Here is a 13972-nt window from a genome sequence, read left to right as displayed (position 1 = left end):
CTTAATGGAAAAAACTATTCACTAGGGAAGTAATTCCTAGTAATACTACAGTACACAAATGACGTTCCTGCTTGCTAAACAACGATGGCCTTGTAAATTCTAGATCCTAGATAAGTTGCTCACTGCAACAATTTGTTCCCTGCCAGTATATTCCTTGATGCTTAATTTCTTCTTGTAGTCAGAGGAGCAAGTGTCTCAAGGACAAGGGAGAAATGTTCAGATTGTATGTTGCTTTCTGCAGCTTCTGCTTTCAGCATTTGTCAAAGAATATCCTAAGACAGTCATCTGTCCCCCAAATGAGTTATATACATATTCGGTTCCATTGAGTAAGATGAAGCTTAATTCACAATCACTGTTGCTTCAAGCTGTAAATCTCTAGGAAGATGCTATTTTCTGGCTGATGGTTGGAAGCAGCCAAATAGGGGTTCAGAACTATCCTATTGCCTGGGAAATTGTCCATTGCAAATGTCCCACTGTGAGGACGAAAATGGCTGGATGGTGCCTGCAGTGATTCAAATTATATTTCTGTATACAGGGTATCATCCTGTTCAAGAGCAGCGCTAAAGGTGCGCTGGATAAAGCCAAAGAAGCAAATAATGGGAAATTACAATTGCGAGAGAAAGATGTCACGTGGGAAGTGCTTGAAGGAGATGTGGCCAAAGAAGCACTGAAGAAAATCATGGAGAGCCAGCAGGAGCTGTTAAACAAAAAAAGAGGAAAAGGTGATTTGTTCCTTTAAGGCATTTACTTATCATTTAATCTTTCCTGGAAGTTAAAATTGTTGAAATCGACTGTTCTCTTCGGAGAGGAGTTCTGATCTAGTGAGCCCATCTTCGTGTGTTAGGAAGAAGGCTCCGTTTGTCTTCAGTGGCTCTGGAAAGGGCCAGATTTATACGCATACAGGACAAGCCCCGAGAGCTGCCTGTCCACAGTGGTGGCAAGGAAAGGAAGGAGAGTCCTAGAAGACCAACTGTTCTTGGGCTGAGGGAAAAATGGGGAAAATGCTCTGTAGCCCAGCCAAAGGCTTTGCTTTTGAGTAGCCTGGCTCTGTGGCACGGAAGGAGGTAATCCTTGACCAGCAAGCCAGATTTTTTTTTAATGCTAAATCAAGACATTAAAAAGCCTCTGGTTGGCGTTTGGTTTTAAATACCTCTTCCCTTTAAAAACAGATAAACATTTCAGACAATAGCCTTCTGGTGATATCATCACTTAGCCCTCAAGAGTATATCTATTTTCTGGCCAAAAGATTGCCCATCTCTGCATTAGAGTTTAGAAAAGGGAGGGAATGCATGCCAGGGCAGGTTTGCACACTTCAAATCCTGAAACTGGTTCAGAATTGTATGGGAATTTCTTGATCTCTTTGTAACCAAATGGGGAAACTAACGCAGGCACTCTTTAAGTAAACACTAAAGTTGAATTACATCTACTCCCTTCCTTTGAAGACAGAGAATTCTGTATTTTATCTTTTTGATTTTTTTTCCAGGAAGATTTTTCTGGTGTTCTTTCCTATCTTTTTTCTCTATGATTAAAAGGTCTTTTTGTCCCCATAGAATTTTTCTTTGTCAAGCCTCTTTTTCTCAATAAACTATCCTAACATCTTTTTAAAAAAATGATTTTCAGAGCCTTCTTTTGCTTTTGCTTTTAAAAAGAGGCTATCAGATTTTTCTTTCTTTGTATTTCTTATACTGCCAAGAAGAATGATTCTGTTGGGCAAATTTGTAAAGATCCAAACATCGCATTCAAAATCGGGATACAATGACATTAGTGCCTTAATTCTTCCTGACAGGGACTGTTCTGTAGAGTAGCTATTTGAAGGAATTAACCTCTGGCTGAAAAACAGGACCTATGCTCAAGACCTTCCCAGGTTTCATAGTCTTGAATTATAAAAATAATACAGGCAGGATGCAAACAAACCAATAAATCTTCCCAGGTTTTTACTAAAATGCTGCACTTATGTGATTTAGTCCATTGGAATTTTTTTTAAAAAAAATCTTTATAAAGGACCACTGGAGAACAACAAAAAAAAATATGGAGACAACTTTTATATTTCCAAAAAGCTTTTTCCTTAGACTGAAGGTTATTAGTCTCTTGCATCATTTAATTAAATAGGAATTATCAAGAGTAACACCAAGCTGCTAGATAAAGAGAACGAGCATTTGCATAAAATAGCTGCTTCAGCTGAGTTTTTCTTTTATTTATTTAGGGTATGACATAACATACAAGGAATAGTAATATAAATTAACATTTCAACTCTTGTCGACATGGTAATTCAAAGCCTGGCACCTTTTTTCTGGGGTCATTTATATGTCTTCCCATAACTGGGTGTTCAGTGACCCATTTGGCTTTCCATTGGATTTCCTTTTGATTCAAGTACAATAAAACTAATTCGCTGCCCATCTAGTTGCTCCTGCTAATTTGAATCGAGATGTGGCGCCTATCCTTTGATCTCGTCTGTCCTCCAGTTTTTGCTAACAATTAAACCTTTTCTGATATACTTTTAGGATGTGCATTAGAGCCATTCACAAAAAAGGCTTAGATAGCAAACTGGAATTTTTCCTCTCCCTTTTCAGGATGTTACTGAATTGCTCTAAAGCTGTTTCTAATTAAGGTCTTGCAAGATTTAATGCGTTCTCCATTATCAATGCTCTTTCAGACATTTGATGGAACAAATTTTAGTGCTATGGAACTTCCAGTGGGATTAAGACTTTTTTTTCCTGCCAATATATTATAGGCATGAATGAAAGCTTCAGTGTAGAACATCAAATTCTTGGTAATAATCTCATGCAGGAAAGAACTGTAGAATTTCTTTCACAAACTAGATTACTAGGAGAGCTAATTCACATTTTTTTTTAAAAGAGCAGCCTAGCCCACACCTGATTCCTTATGGTACGACAGGGAAAAAAATGGATTTGTGGCTTGCCACTAATTCTGCCACTGGTGACCCATATCTGCATTCTCATATATTGTATTCTCCATTCATTGAAAATTGGTCAATTCTTTACCTACAAAAGCTTTTTCATTACAGAGACATCACTTGGGTTTGTGAATCTGTTTGGATTTGTTCAAGTTGTACATTTTCATTTTTAAAGGTTCCTTCCATTTTTAGATACATGGTTGATGTGAGCATGTTCTTCAGTTGACCCAACAAAGATGTTGGAACAATTTTTATTTACATCTAGCCCTCAGGATTTTTTATATTAAAATGTGACTGTAACCACTTCTCCCTTTGTAGCTTCTAGAAAAGTCTTGTTACCAATCCATGATAGCAATCAAACGCATTTGATTGAAATATAAACAACTATTTCCACACATCACCGAGAAAGTGGGGTTTTCCTATAAACCCCCTTTCATAAATCTCAGAATTGTTTAGTGGTTTCAAGAAAAGGAAAAACAAGCCTCTCACATCAACATGTCCACTAAACTGCCATAGTCCTGCTTCCCCACAGCCATTGTTTTTTTTTTTGAGAATAAAGTAAATCTGAATCGACTAATGTCTGATATCGGTAATCTTAATAGCTCTACATTGGTTCAGATGATATTAGATCTCAAAAATTATCCAGCCACTAATGATCAAGGCATAAGTTTCTTTCTAACAGAATAGCCTTGCTGGTGCAAAGACTAATCTTTCCAGGACTTTTCAAAAGCTCTACCAACAAATGTCAAGCATTTTCAAAACCATTTTGTTTGGTAGAATGCCTAGAGAAGGATATACATTGGAGCAGACTTTGTTCATTCTAAAATTACTTCTTCATTGATAATCCCAGTATCTTGCTAATAGAGCCCTGCATTTCACCAGCTGGAGCAATTAGAAATACCCAAATTTTAAGAGGAAAAATTCCATAACTCTAACCCATGCCAGATAGTGCATGGTCTACATTGCCATAACATAGAAAAACATGTTTTATACCTTCTTAATAATGTATTGCTATCAGAGCAGCAGTTATCTCAGTAAACTAAAATGAACTGGTTATTAGAAGAGTCATTATATTCACTAGGTATTGTATACTAGATAGGAGCTTCCATGCTTGGATAATGCACAGAAGGAATGCCCTGAACAAATGGGAGGCGACCAATTTGGGTTATCCATATACCAGATCATCTACGGTAATAAGCTGTAGTTCACAGAAAGCATCGGTGTTCCTTTATTATTCATGTATAATTGGAAAAGAAATCACCAAATCCTCTTTCCATGGTGCACTGTGAGCATTCCTTTTGATATAAGAGAAAACTAATAAGGGACTACTCTTTAAATTCAGCTAACTGGCCATGTTGGCTGGGAATTATGGAAACAGTAGTTCTACCTACAGTCCAAACTGAGGAGGGCTATTTTATATGATTGCCTTCCCTCTTAGAGATGTCCAAGAATAAATTCCTTAAAAGTGTGATGATCTTAATTCTGTACATATCCTTTTTTGCCAGGACGCAAAGGCAAAGGTAAAGGTGGCAAGGGAGCACAAGACGCACAAGACAAAAATGTGAAATTCCAAGGCAAGAAAACAAAATTTGAAAGTGAAGATGAAGAGGAGGGTGAAGATGCAAATATCACAGGTGATTTTATCTTTGTGGAACAAGATACAAAAATGTACAGGCACCATGGTGGTGTGCTGAAAAGTTGCTATTAAGTTATTGTCGAAGTTTCTGTGTTAATCTTTGTTAGCTATTTGTAACTCTGCTCCCCAAAACAGAATTGTGTAGGCTATTGGAAACTTGCCAGCAAGAACTGTTTGTAGTATTCAGGACCATTATTTTAGGTCTGCAGCATTCTTTTTGGAGTTTACACATTTTGCAGAAATGATGAATCAGAATGGAAAGCTGAGTTTCACATCCATGGATAGATTCACCATGCATAGTATGAGATTGGTGTATCTATTCCTTAAGTGGTTCTCTCAAATTTGTTCCGAGGAAGAGACTAAATTAAATGACTATGGCATCATTTAATATAATATCAATCAGCTTGATATTACTTGACTTACTACTGTAGGTCTGATTGTGATTGTTGTGGCCCACCATGACTGAAATCTCAATTTTACAGGATCAGCAAGTCCCAAGAAAAGATCGCTTGAAGAAGACGAGCAAGAAGAGCCAGCTGCCAAACAGCTAAAAACAGAAAATGGTGCTGGAATTCAGTTGTAATACTTCAAAAACCAATTTAATTTTTATTGTTTCAATACATTTAAGTCATTCCTCCATCCATCTTTTTGTTTTCACAAGAGAATCTGATAAAATCTACTTTGATGTCTACCTGTAAGACAAAGAAGAAAGTTACCTTTTGAGATTCTTTCTTGGAATAGTGGCTGATTTAACATGCAGTTTTAAAAAAATATCTGATGAGCCTATAATTAGGCTGAAAGAAAAGGCTGAAGAAACTGAACTATATCCTAATATCTGTTATGTACAAAACTTTTATTCAGTACCATATAACAAATAAGTATCAGTATCTTGTGTATTAAAATTTTGTGAATCTTTGTGTTCAGTTACAGATGTATCAAATTGTATTGCTACCTTTCGTCTATTGGAAGAAAAAAAATCTATAAATAAAACAACTATGTAGAGTTACCATGAGCACCTAACTCTGATTTTGTACTTGTCTTCAGTGCTGCAACAGAATTTTCTCAAAATCTAATACTTTTCTTTGTATGACAATGACAGAAACTGTCTGCTCCAATAAATAGATGTTGCTTTAGGTTTTAGGGCAAAGGTGTCTTAACATAGCTTCTACTTGTTGTATAGCAAAATCCAAAATGGATTACATTATGTGATGAACGAACAGGGGAATTTGATCTAGTAAAGCCAATCATGAATACACCCTGCCCATAACTTTTATTTCAGGGAGACCCTAAAAACATAGTATTGTAATGTATTATGAACAAAAGATGTCCATCAATTCTATGCTTCTCTACATTTGGAAAATCTCATTTAGTTTTAATTTCAAACATGCATACCCTCCATGAGTAAATGTGCTAATTTGGCAGTTTATTATAATTGTGATCCATCTTCTTGGATTTGTGGGGTGAACCTGTCTTAACCAAATAGCTAGATCCATATTATTTTTGTTCTCAACTACTAATGATAGACAAAAAGCAAATTAAAACAGAAAAAAAGGATGCTTCCTATCTTGCAGATACTCTTTCTGTACTATTGAGGACGACGAATCTAGAAATACTGTATTTTGTTTTGCTTGTTTACTGTTTTTAGCTAAACAGTTAATAGTGACAATGCAAGTAGAATGGAACGTATGTGCTAAACAGAAAGGTTGCATAGGCCTTTCAGTTTGAAGGTGAAATGAATTTGGAATTTATATAGATGCTCAGTTTATACCTGTCTGCAAATGCTTAATATAGTTGTAGGTTTTTCCTGTGATCACACAGTTGCTTGGCACAAGATCTCAAGAAAATGTGAATTTGATTTAAGGAGTTTTAGATATGTGCTAAATGTGTGTTCCTGCACACTCCAAAGCATCTTTTTTTAACTTTATGTACTAAAATCCCGCACAGCCCCAATCACAGAATTTTACATTCTATTTATGTGAATTGGTTTGGTACAGTCTAACTTAAACTAGTAATACCATTTTCTTTCAAGGGTGAGTGCCTTTGCAAATAAAAGATGCTACTGCATTCTAATAATTCTACCCATATGGATAGGCAGTAATTTTACAACAGGGAAATCTGCACGATTCTCCTAGCATTTTTTATTAAGCATCTCTTTGCATTCCTTTTACAAGGTTAGTATATCTTCTTCTCTGATAAAACATAAGTCTTCCCTGTCTGTCATATAACACATCAACCTGTCATTGAAAGATTAGGAGCCACACATTTGATTGCATCAGCACTCTTTTGAAGATAAGGGATAAGGGATTCCTATGGCTCTAGAAATTAAATATGTTTCTGCTCCCTTTTGTTTAGATCTTCAGTTTTGTTTTCAATACCAGGTTATATGTATATAGTTCAAATTGAAACATTTTTGTCTACGATCATTAGCATACAGCTCAGTTATTTAGCAACAAATGAATAGGTTTACTCTGAATTAAAAGTAGCCTAGTACTTACTGATTTTTTCTTGTGGAATTTATATGATGCTGGTAGGTCATATTTCAATTCTAAAAGTGAATTAAAAAGAATTTAAGCTGTAATGGAAAATCATAAACATATTTGAGAAGTGATGAAATATATTAGCTGGAAACAGTTAACACATGTATGATTTGAATATCTGATACTGGGTTATTGGATATGCTTACGATTACATAAAACTATCTTGTGTCTGGTTGAGTAGCAACAGTTCAATCAGATCAACTTACCATATATAATGCAAATACAACCTATATTTAAGATACCATTATAAAATTATTTTCACAATAGTTTTGGATCTGCATGTTTTAAAAAGCACGAGGGAAACAACTGCTGTGAAACAATAGTATAAAATGATTAAAAGTAAATATATTTTATGCTATTTAAGACAGGTCCTGTAAAGGTATTTGGTATCCTATATAAAGATAGTCTTAATATTTAAATGGGAACTTTGTGTGCCTTTAAACTGAATTTAATAATAACTTATTCTTACCTGCTAAAACTTCCATCCCTATATTCCATTCATCTGCTTTTTTCTGAATATGCTGAGCATGGAAGGAATGCAAGATATTAGAGGTTTTCTTGGTTTTGATCTATCTATCTATCTATCTATCTATCTATCTATCTATCTATCTATCGTCTGATGATGGTGATCTCCCTGAATAAATTTTCAAGAGTTTTTTTATACTAACATTGAAAACTAAACTAGATTTTGCACAAACTGATAGATATTATGAAAGTTTAATTCTAATACATCTGGAATATGGTGTTAATAAAATGTCTTAGACTATTTATTACATGATACCTGATTTCAGCATCTTATGATTCTAGAACATCCAAAAATTTTAATTTTACTGTTTCATACAAGGATGGGTATCAGCACAATCTTTAGACTTACTTGTCGAGTTGATGTTTTGTGTAAGGAATACACAGCTATTCTTGCCATTTGCACAGCTGTTTTGAGAAAAGCCATATCCATACCTATTAAAAATAAAGAGTTTTAAGCCTCTTTTACTCAGACACACTTAGTTATTATTTCTCCTGAATTTCTAAATATCTCAGCAGCCTTGAGCAGTATCACCTGCAGAAATAAAGTTGTCTTGCTAGTGTTAAGAAAAGCTTGATAATGGTTGCACTAGGTTGATAATGGTTACCTAGGTTGGAGAATACGTTTTAATTTCACTAGTAGGTGCCTAATTGATTTAAGTACTAAGGTAGTCCTTATCTTGCGATTACAACTGAGCCCAAAAGTTATGTTGCTAAGCCAGATGGTTGTGAAGCGAGTTTTCCCCATTTTACGACCTTTCTTGCCACAGTTGTTAAGTGAATCACTGCACTTGTTAAATTAAGTTGTTAAGTGAATCTGGCTTCCGTATTGATTTTGCTTGACAGGTTTCAAAAGGCGATCATATGACCCCAGGACATTCCAACGGTCATAAATATGAGTCAGTTGCCAACTGTCTAAATTCTGATCATGTGACCAGGGGATGCTGCAACAGTCATAAGTGAAAAAAGGTGATAAGTCACTTTTTTTTAGTGCTGCTGTTAACTTTGAAGTCACTACCGGTATTAAACATTCAGTACTTCCCCTGTTTCCAACAGACAGAAAATTGAAATTTATTTTTAAGCATTCCTGATTAGCATGTTTTAATGTTTAATCAGTTTAAACAATGCAGGTGTTTGTGTTATGTAACCACCTTTGTTTAGATATATTGCTTCAACTAATTCTTATACTGAATTAAAGTTCTAACATCAAGGTTTGATTTCTGTCAGATATTTTTAATTATCTCACAAATAAATGTACTTAATACATAAGTGGTTTAATAATTATCTAGCATGTGCTAAAATAACAAACCCTTTTGCCTTAAATATAGAATGGAATACACAGTCCTAAAATTTGTTGGACTGGGAAACATACTTCTGTTCCATTTTTTCAATGAAAGTTCCAGTAAAATCGTATTCTTATATAATAAATGTCTTGCGATTGCAGGATTTGAAAAATCATGAATTGTATATTACCAAGTAATGTAATTTAAGAAAATCTGTTACGTAATGGTAGAAATATGCTTATAAAATGAAAGCTATTTCTAAGTTATACTTGTTTTAAGACAGATTAAAAGTAGGAACATAAAGGAATTGAATTTATGGACGACTGGTAGAACAATCTAAAAAAAATTATAAGATATAAATTAACCTTGCTTACTATGAACCACAGAATGTAACAAATCCAGCACAGAGAATTTAAGGTAGAGATGAAGAATGTTTATATTATGCCTGAGGTGAAAGACATCAATGGCAGCTAAGAGAAAAGGAATTACTGATTCACTGTGGCAGTAAGGAAATGCTGTAAAAATAAATAAAATTAGATAACTTTTTCAGGTAGTTCACTCCCATTCAAGGAAAAAATGGCTAACCTTTATTGTGCTTAGTTCCAAAAGGAGGATTCATAATAATTGTATCAAATGTTTTGGACATTTTGTCAAGCAAAGAACATACATTGCACTGAATCATGTCAACGTTTGTGAGGTCAAATTCTTCAGCATTCCTATTAAATACCTCCAGTGCATTGGCATCTATATCAAATCCTATACATAACCTGGGAAAAATAAAATTAAGAGAATTACAGCAGTACATATTACTTTAAAAATGTCAACAACCTACTGCTAAACATCAATGTTTAATAATTTTAATACTAGATCAGTTGTGATTTTGATTTTTTTTCTTAAAGGAAAAATGAATTATTAGATTTCTAAATGTCAGTTTTATAAATTTTGAATGAATTTTCAATGCGATTTCATCTTTGAATGATTTTTCATGTGATGCTATTTCAGTAGCAGATATTATAAAAGTTTGAAATATGGAGTAACTTAACCTAGCAACGTGTTTTAGATGCACATTCTGTTTAAAATAATACGAGTAACTACACTGCATTCTTAATTATGGTGAAAATGTGTCTAATAAATCTGTATTTACAGTACAAGTAGTCCCTGACTTATCAAAATTACTGTCATAATTCATCGAAGTCATTAAGCGCGATGTCAGTGTGAAGTGTGAAATCAGGCACAGGCATGGACCTGTGCCTGATTTTACAGCCTAAGTTGTTAAACAAATGTCACAGCCATTGGTTTCTTCAATGGGATTTTATTTTATTTTATTGCCAAAACCCAGTATCAGAAAACAGCAAAAACTACCAAAAATTGCATTTGTGAGACTGGCATGTTGCAAATGACCATCAATGCAATCCAGTTGTCAAGCACTAAAAATATGATTATTTGATGCAGATGTTTGTTTGTATCAGGCCGTCAGACCTCTGGAACTAAGTTGAGCTCAGGGAGATTTGTCTTAACTTCGAATGGTCACTAAGCAACCAGTTGTTAAGCAAGAACTACCTGTAGTTCAACTGAATGGCAAAGATCCAATTTGACTGTTATAACCATGTAGCTCTTCTTGGTGGCAATGTAGTAGTGGCTTGTCATTACCTTTGCTTTATTCCAGGATGTTTTTTTTTTTAACTTCACAGTTTAGTTTACAGCCCAGGGATATCCCAGTGATCTGATTGTGATTAGTTTTACTCATGACGAATTAAAAACATGCAACCAACTTTCTAAAGCTACCAGTACTGTTTAGATCAGGGCTGTCAAACTCCCGGCCCACGGGGCTGGATGCGTCACACGCTGGCCACACCCATGCCCGTTTTAGTGAAGGGAAAAAAACTCCCAATACATCACGTGACACCGCCATGACGTGAGTTTGACACCCCTGATTTAGATGGACTTATTTAGAGATATGGCTCTTTGTTTTCACATTCTTTGTTCTGAAGTATCCTTGGTTTTCATCCTTCCTCATTTAGTTTAATATTAAAAAAGCAATAAGAAAATGAGATTTCTTACCCTGCTCCCAACATGGCACTTCCAATGCTCAGTATGCCACAACCACACCCAAGATCTGCCACAATCTTGTTTTCAATATCATCAAATGTATTATGAATTGTATAAAGCATACATGCTAGAGAATAAAGATATAGGCAACAGGTTCAGAGCAAATGCAAACTATACTAAACAAACTGGGATGAATAAAAATCTGCTCTAGTTCCACATTCAAGCAGCGTTTTATTTTTATTCATCCACAAATTAACATATCAGCAAAATTTATAACAGTAATGTAATATAACACCTACTCAGATGGCTACAATATGTCTAAAAGGCAAATAAAAACAAACTCAAGTGGCTCACATAAGTGAAATGCCAAGGCTTCCAAGGAAAGGTCCTCCTTAAATCTAAACATCTATATTGAGAACAATATCTGTTATTCCACTGAGCTCATATTATAATTTTTAACTCAAGTACTGATTTTTACAGGTAGAAAAATTATAGGGGAGAATCTAAGAACTTAACAAATAAACTTAATAAGCATTCGTTATACAGGAGACTTTATTACTTAAACTTTTGGCAGAATATTAAATTCCCAACTTCTAAAATTCTTGGAGTAAAACTATTATTATCATTATTGTTGTTATTGTTATTATTATTACATAAAGAACACATAATTTAATGTTATTTAAAATTAGCTGTTAGAATTTGTACAGTAGACCAATACATGACAGAGAGAAGATAAAATTTTACCTGCAATATGTGGCCGTGTCGGATATTGTTCAAGCAGGAGTTTTGGATTCTCAAAGACATCAACTTGTTGCAAACAACTCTCAAGTTCTTTAAGTTTTAACTTTTTCATGCTTGGAATCTGAGATTTATAATCAGTTATAAAGGGAATGAATGGATACATACATTCAAATATTAATGCTTATTTCCTAATCTATTTTACTGCCCTTTGTATCTCAATAAAAATGTTTTTTTTAAAAATCTGAGGCATACAATTTAAAATACAAGAAAACTCACCATTTATATATCATAATTGTTAACCCCCCCATCTCCCTTGGATGAAAAAATAGTATCCAACAAATGAATTGGTTCATATTACAACAGACTAATCATCTGGATTTGCATTACATTAAGCCATTAATTATGCTCCACAAATCATAATAGCTATATTATTAATACAACAGACTAAACCAAATTTATACCAACATTTTTGAAATGTGAAACCAGACTAGAGGAAAAAAATCTGTTAATTTTTATGCTCCAAATTTAGTGTAGCTTAACTTTAAACATTGCAGAAAAACAGATTACAAATCCATTAAATAAAAATAAAATAAATAAAAACGGAAAAACTATATGATAGAATATTTAGGAAAATTTAAAATGTTCCAAAGTAACGACCTTACATTCTTCAGATGGACATGAATGGAAAGAATTGGGGGAAGGAGGTAGATACAACTTCATACTTCTGAGTTTATGAACTGAAGTTAATGCTGAGAAAGATTATTGTATCCACCAAGTCTCTTTCCAGTCGAACTCTAGACTCCAAGTGTCTTAATGGACATAAGCAAATAATTTCCCGATTGTTTTTTCCCGAGTTTCCATTAATTCTGGGATAAATTTGCAGAGCATCCTTCTACAGGAGGAAAACTAAATTAACTATTTTGTCTGTTTATCCAAGTAGATAAATTATTTATACAAATAATCGCACGATCTCCTCGAACCTACACCTCCTGGAAACATAGAAAACGCTTTTACCTCTCTGCTTTTTTCTCAGCGATCACGCATTTCCGCTTTGTGCAGGAACTTAAGTCAACCCCCAAACAAAGGAAACAAAGTTCCGTGCCTTCAGTTCCTACCCAGAAAACAGCACAAGGAGCCGTTTTCCCAGGTCCATTACTCTGGAAATCCTGGAAACAGAAAAGAACAGACGCTGATGGGATCTCAATTTGGACACGTCTACCTGGGAGGAAAAAAAAGTTTTAAAGAAGTTCGGTTTCTGTGGATTGTTTATGTCATGCGATTATCCTTTATCTCCCCGGATATTTCGAGAAATAAATCCCGCAATGCCCAGCAGTAAGATTTTACTTACATATAAATGTACAGTAACAGAATAACGGAAGGGACATTGTGGCTCATCTAGTCCAACCCCCGCGCCCAAGCAGGAGACCCAATCCCATTTCTGACCATTCAGTATACCATAATGGGGTGAGTACTTTCCATGGTCTCGCAGGTTTGAATCGATTCTACTCTGTTCGATCCGTCTCAATCCCTAGAAAAATCCTTCCATTTAAATGTGAGTCATCTGCATACGATTATGTTCGTAAACTTATCTGAACATCAAACAACACTGAACCTGCAATAATTACTGTTCTAGGGTTATTGACGCCTTCTGTGCCATCAAGTCATTTTCGACTCCTAGACGAACGCTTTAAGCAACTGTTTATTTTTCACGGGTGCCATTTCCATTTGCCCTAAGATTATGCATTTTATTTCCTGCTCGCCTCATCAAGGCTTGTCTTGCAAAGCCACATTCTTTGGCTTTCCCTGTGCGTTTTATGCACACAGCATCAAAGTGCAGTGGAACTTGTCTAAGGAAAAAAAAACTCTTGCTCTGTAGGTGTGTAATAGGCAGTTTTCTCTTCCTTCATTAGAAATTGATGACATTTGTTCCTTTGGCACTGAGAAAGTTTCCGATCGGAAAGATTCTTACACTAAAGTGCCTGCTAGTTGACTGTTTAGCAACAGCTTGCTATGTAAGAAGGACTGGAGAAGTGCCCTGCTTCATCCCTAAGAGCTTCTGGTCCTGCTTCCTTTACGTTTCCACCCAGCCATAATCAGTGCCTAATAGGATCGCGTTCATTAAACGAAGGTGGGCAGAAGAACCTGGTCGCGAGAAAAGTGCCGCTCGAGGTCCTGCGCACAGCGCCCCTTTCCACGCGGATTAAAGTCTGCTCAAGGAGCAAGCAAGTTCACTCCTTGAACAAGCACTCGGAGATTGCAGCTCTCGGTTTCCCCGAATCTCTGTGATGAC

The 13972-nt window shown here is 35.2% G+C and overlaps 2 protein-coding genes across 6 annotated transcripts in view; one reads left to right on the top strand and one right to left on the bottom strand.

The window, feature by feature from the left end:
• SSB (small RNA binding exonuclease protection factor La) overlaps positions 1 to 5570 on the top strand; it is a 22370-nt gene extending 16800 nt beyond the window's left edge. For all 4 annotated transcript variants that reach the window (XM_026697076.2, XM_087919973.1, XM_026697077.2 and 1 more), the window contains exons 10-12: positions 536 to 722; positions 4420 to 4548; positions 5033 to 5570. In XM_026697076.2, the coding sequence (XP_026552861.1) occupies positions 536 to 722; positions 4420 to 4548; positions 5033 to 5133 (417 nt within the window). In that variant the 3' untranslated portion in view covers positions 5134 to 5570. The remainder of the gene's footprint in view (positions 1 to 535; positions 723 to 4419; positions 4549 to 5032) is intronic.
• On the bottom strand, positions 5123 to 13972 carry METTL5 (methyltransferase 5, N6-adenosine). 2 transcript variants are annotated; one of them, XM_087919975.1, is made up of 9 exons: positions 13825 to 13972; positions 12697 to 12901; positions 11686 to 11803; positions 10954 to 11068; positions 9478 to 9659; positions 7962 to 8044; positions 7557 to 7608; positions 7046 to 7095; positions 5123 to 5242 (listed from the first exon to the last, which is right to left on the bottom strand). In XM_087919975.1, exons 3-9 carry the CDS (start codon positions 11792 to 11794, stop codon positions 5174 to 5176), a joined length of 660 nt encoding a protein of 219 aa, XP_087776101.1. In that variant the 5' UTR covers positions 11795 to 11803; positions 12697 to 12901; positions 13825 to 13972; the 3' UTR covers positions 5123 to 5173. The 2 variants fall into 2 exon arrangements, with proteins under 2 accessions (XP_087776101.1, XP_026552865.1); XM_026697080.2 differs by lacking the exon at positions 13825 to 13972 and having other exon boundaries at positions 12345 to 12722.

This window comes from Pseudonaja textilis, chromosome 1 (assembly GCF_049901715.1).
Source record: "Pseudonaja textilis isolate UNSWEBS1 chromosome 1, rPseTex1.2, whole genome shotgun sequence".
NCBI classification, from domain to species: Eukaryota; Metazoa; Chordata; class Lepidosauria; order Squamata; family Elapidae; genus Pseudonaja; species Pseudonaja textilis.
The sequence above is the reverse complement of the archived record's forward strand: the minus strand, read 5'-3'. Positions and strand labels throughout refer to the sequence as shown.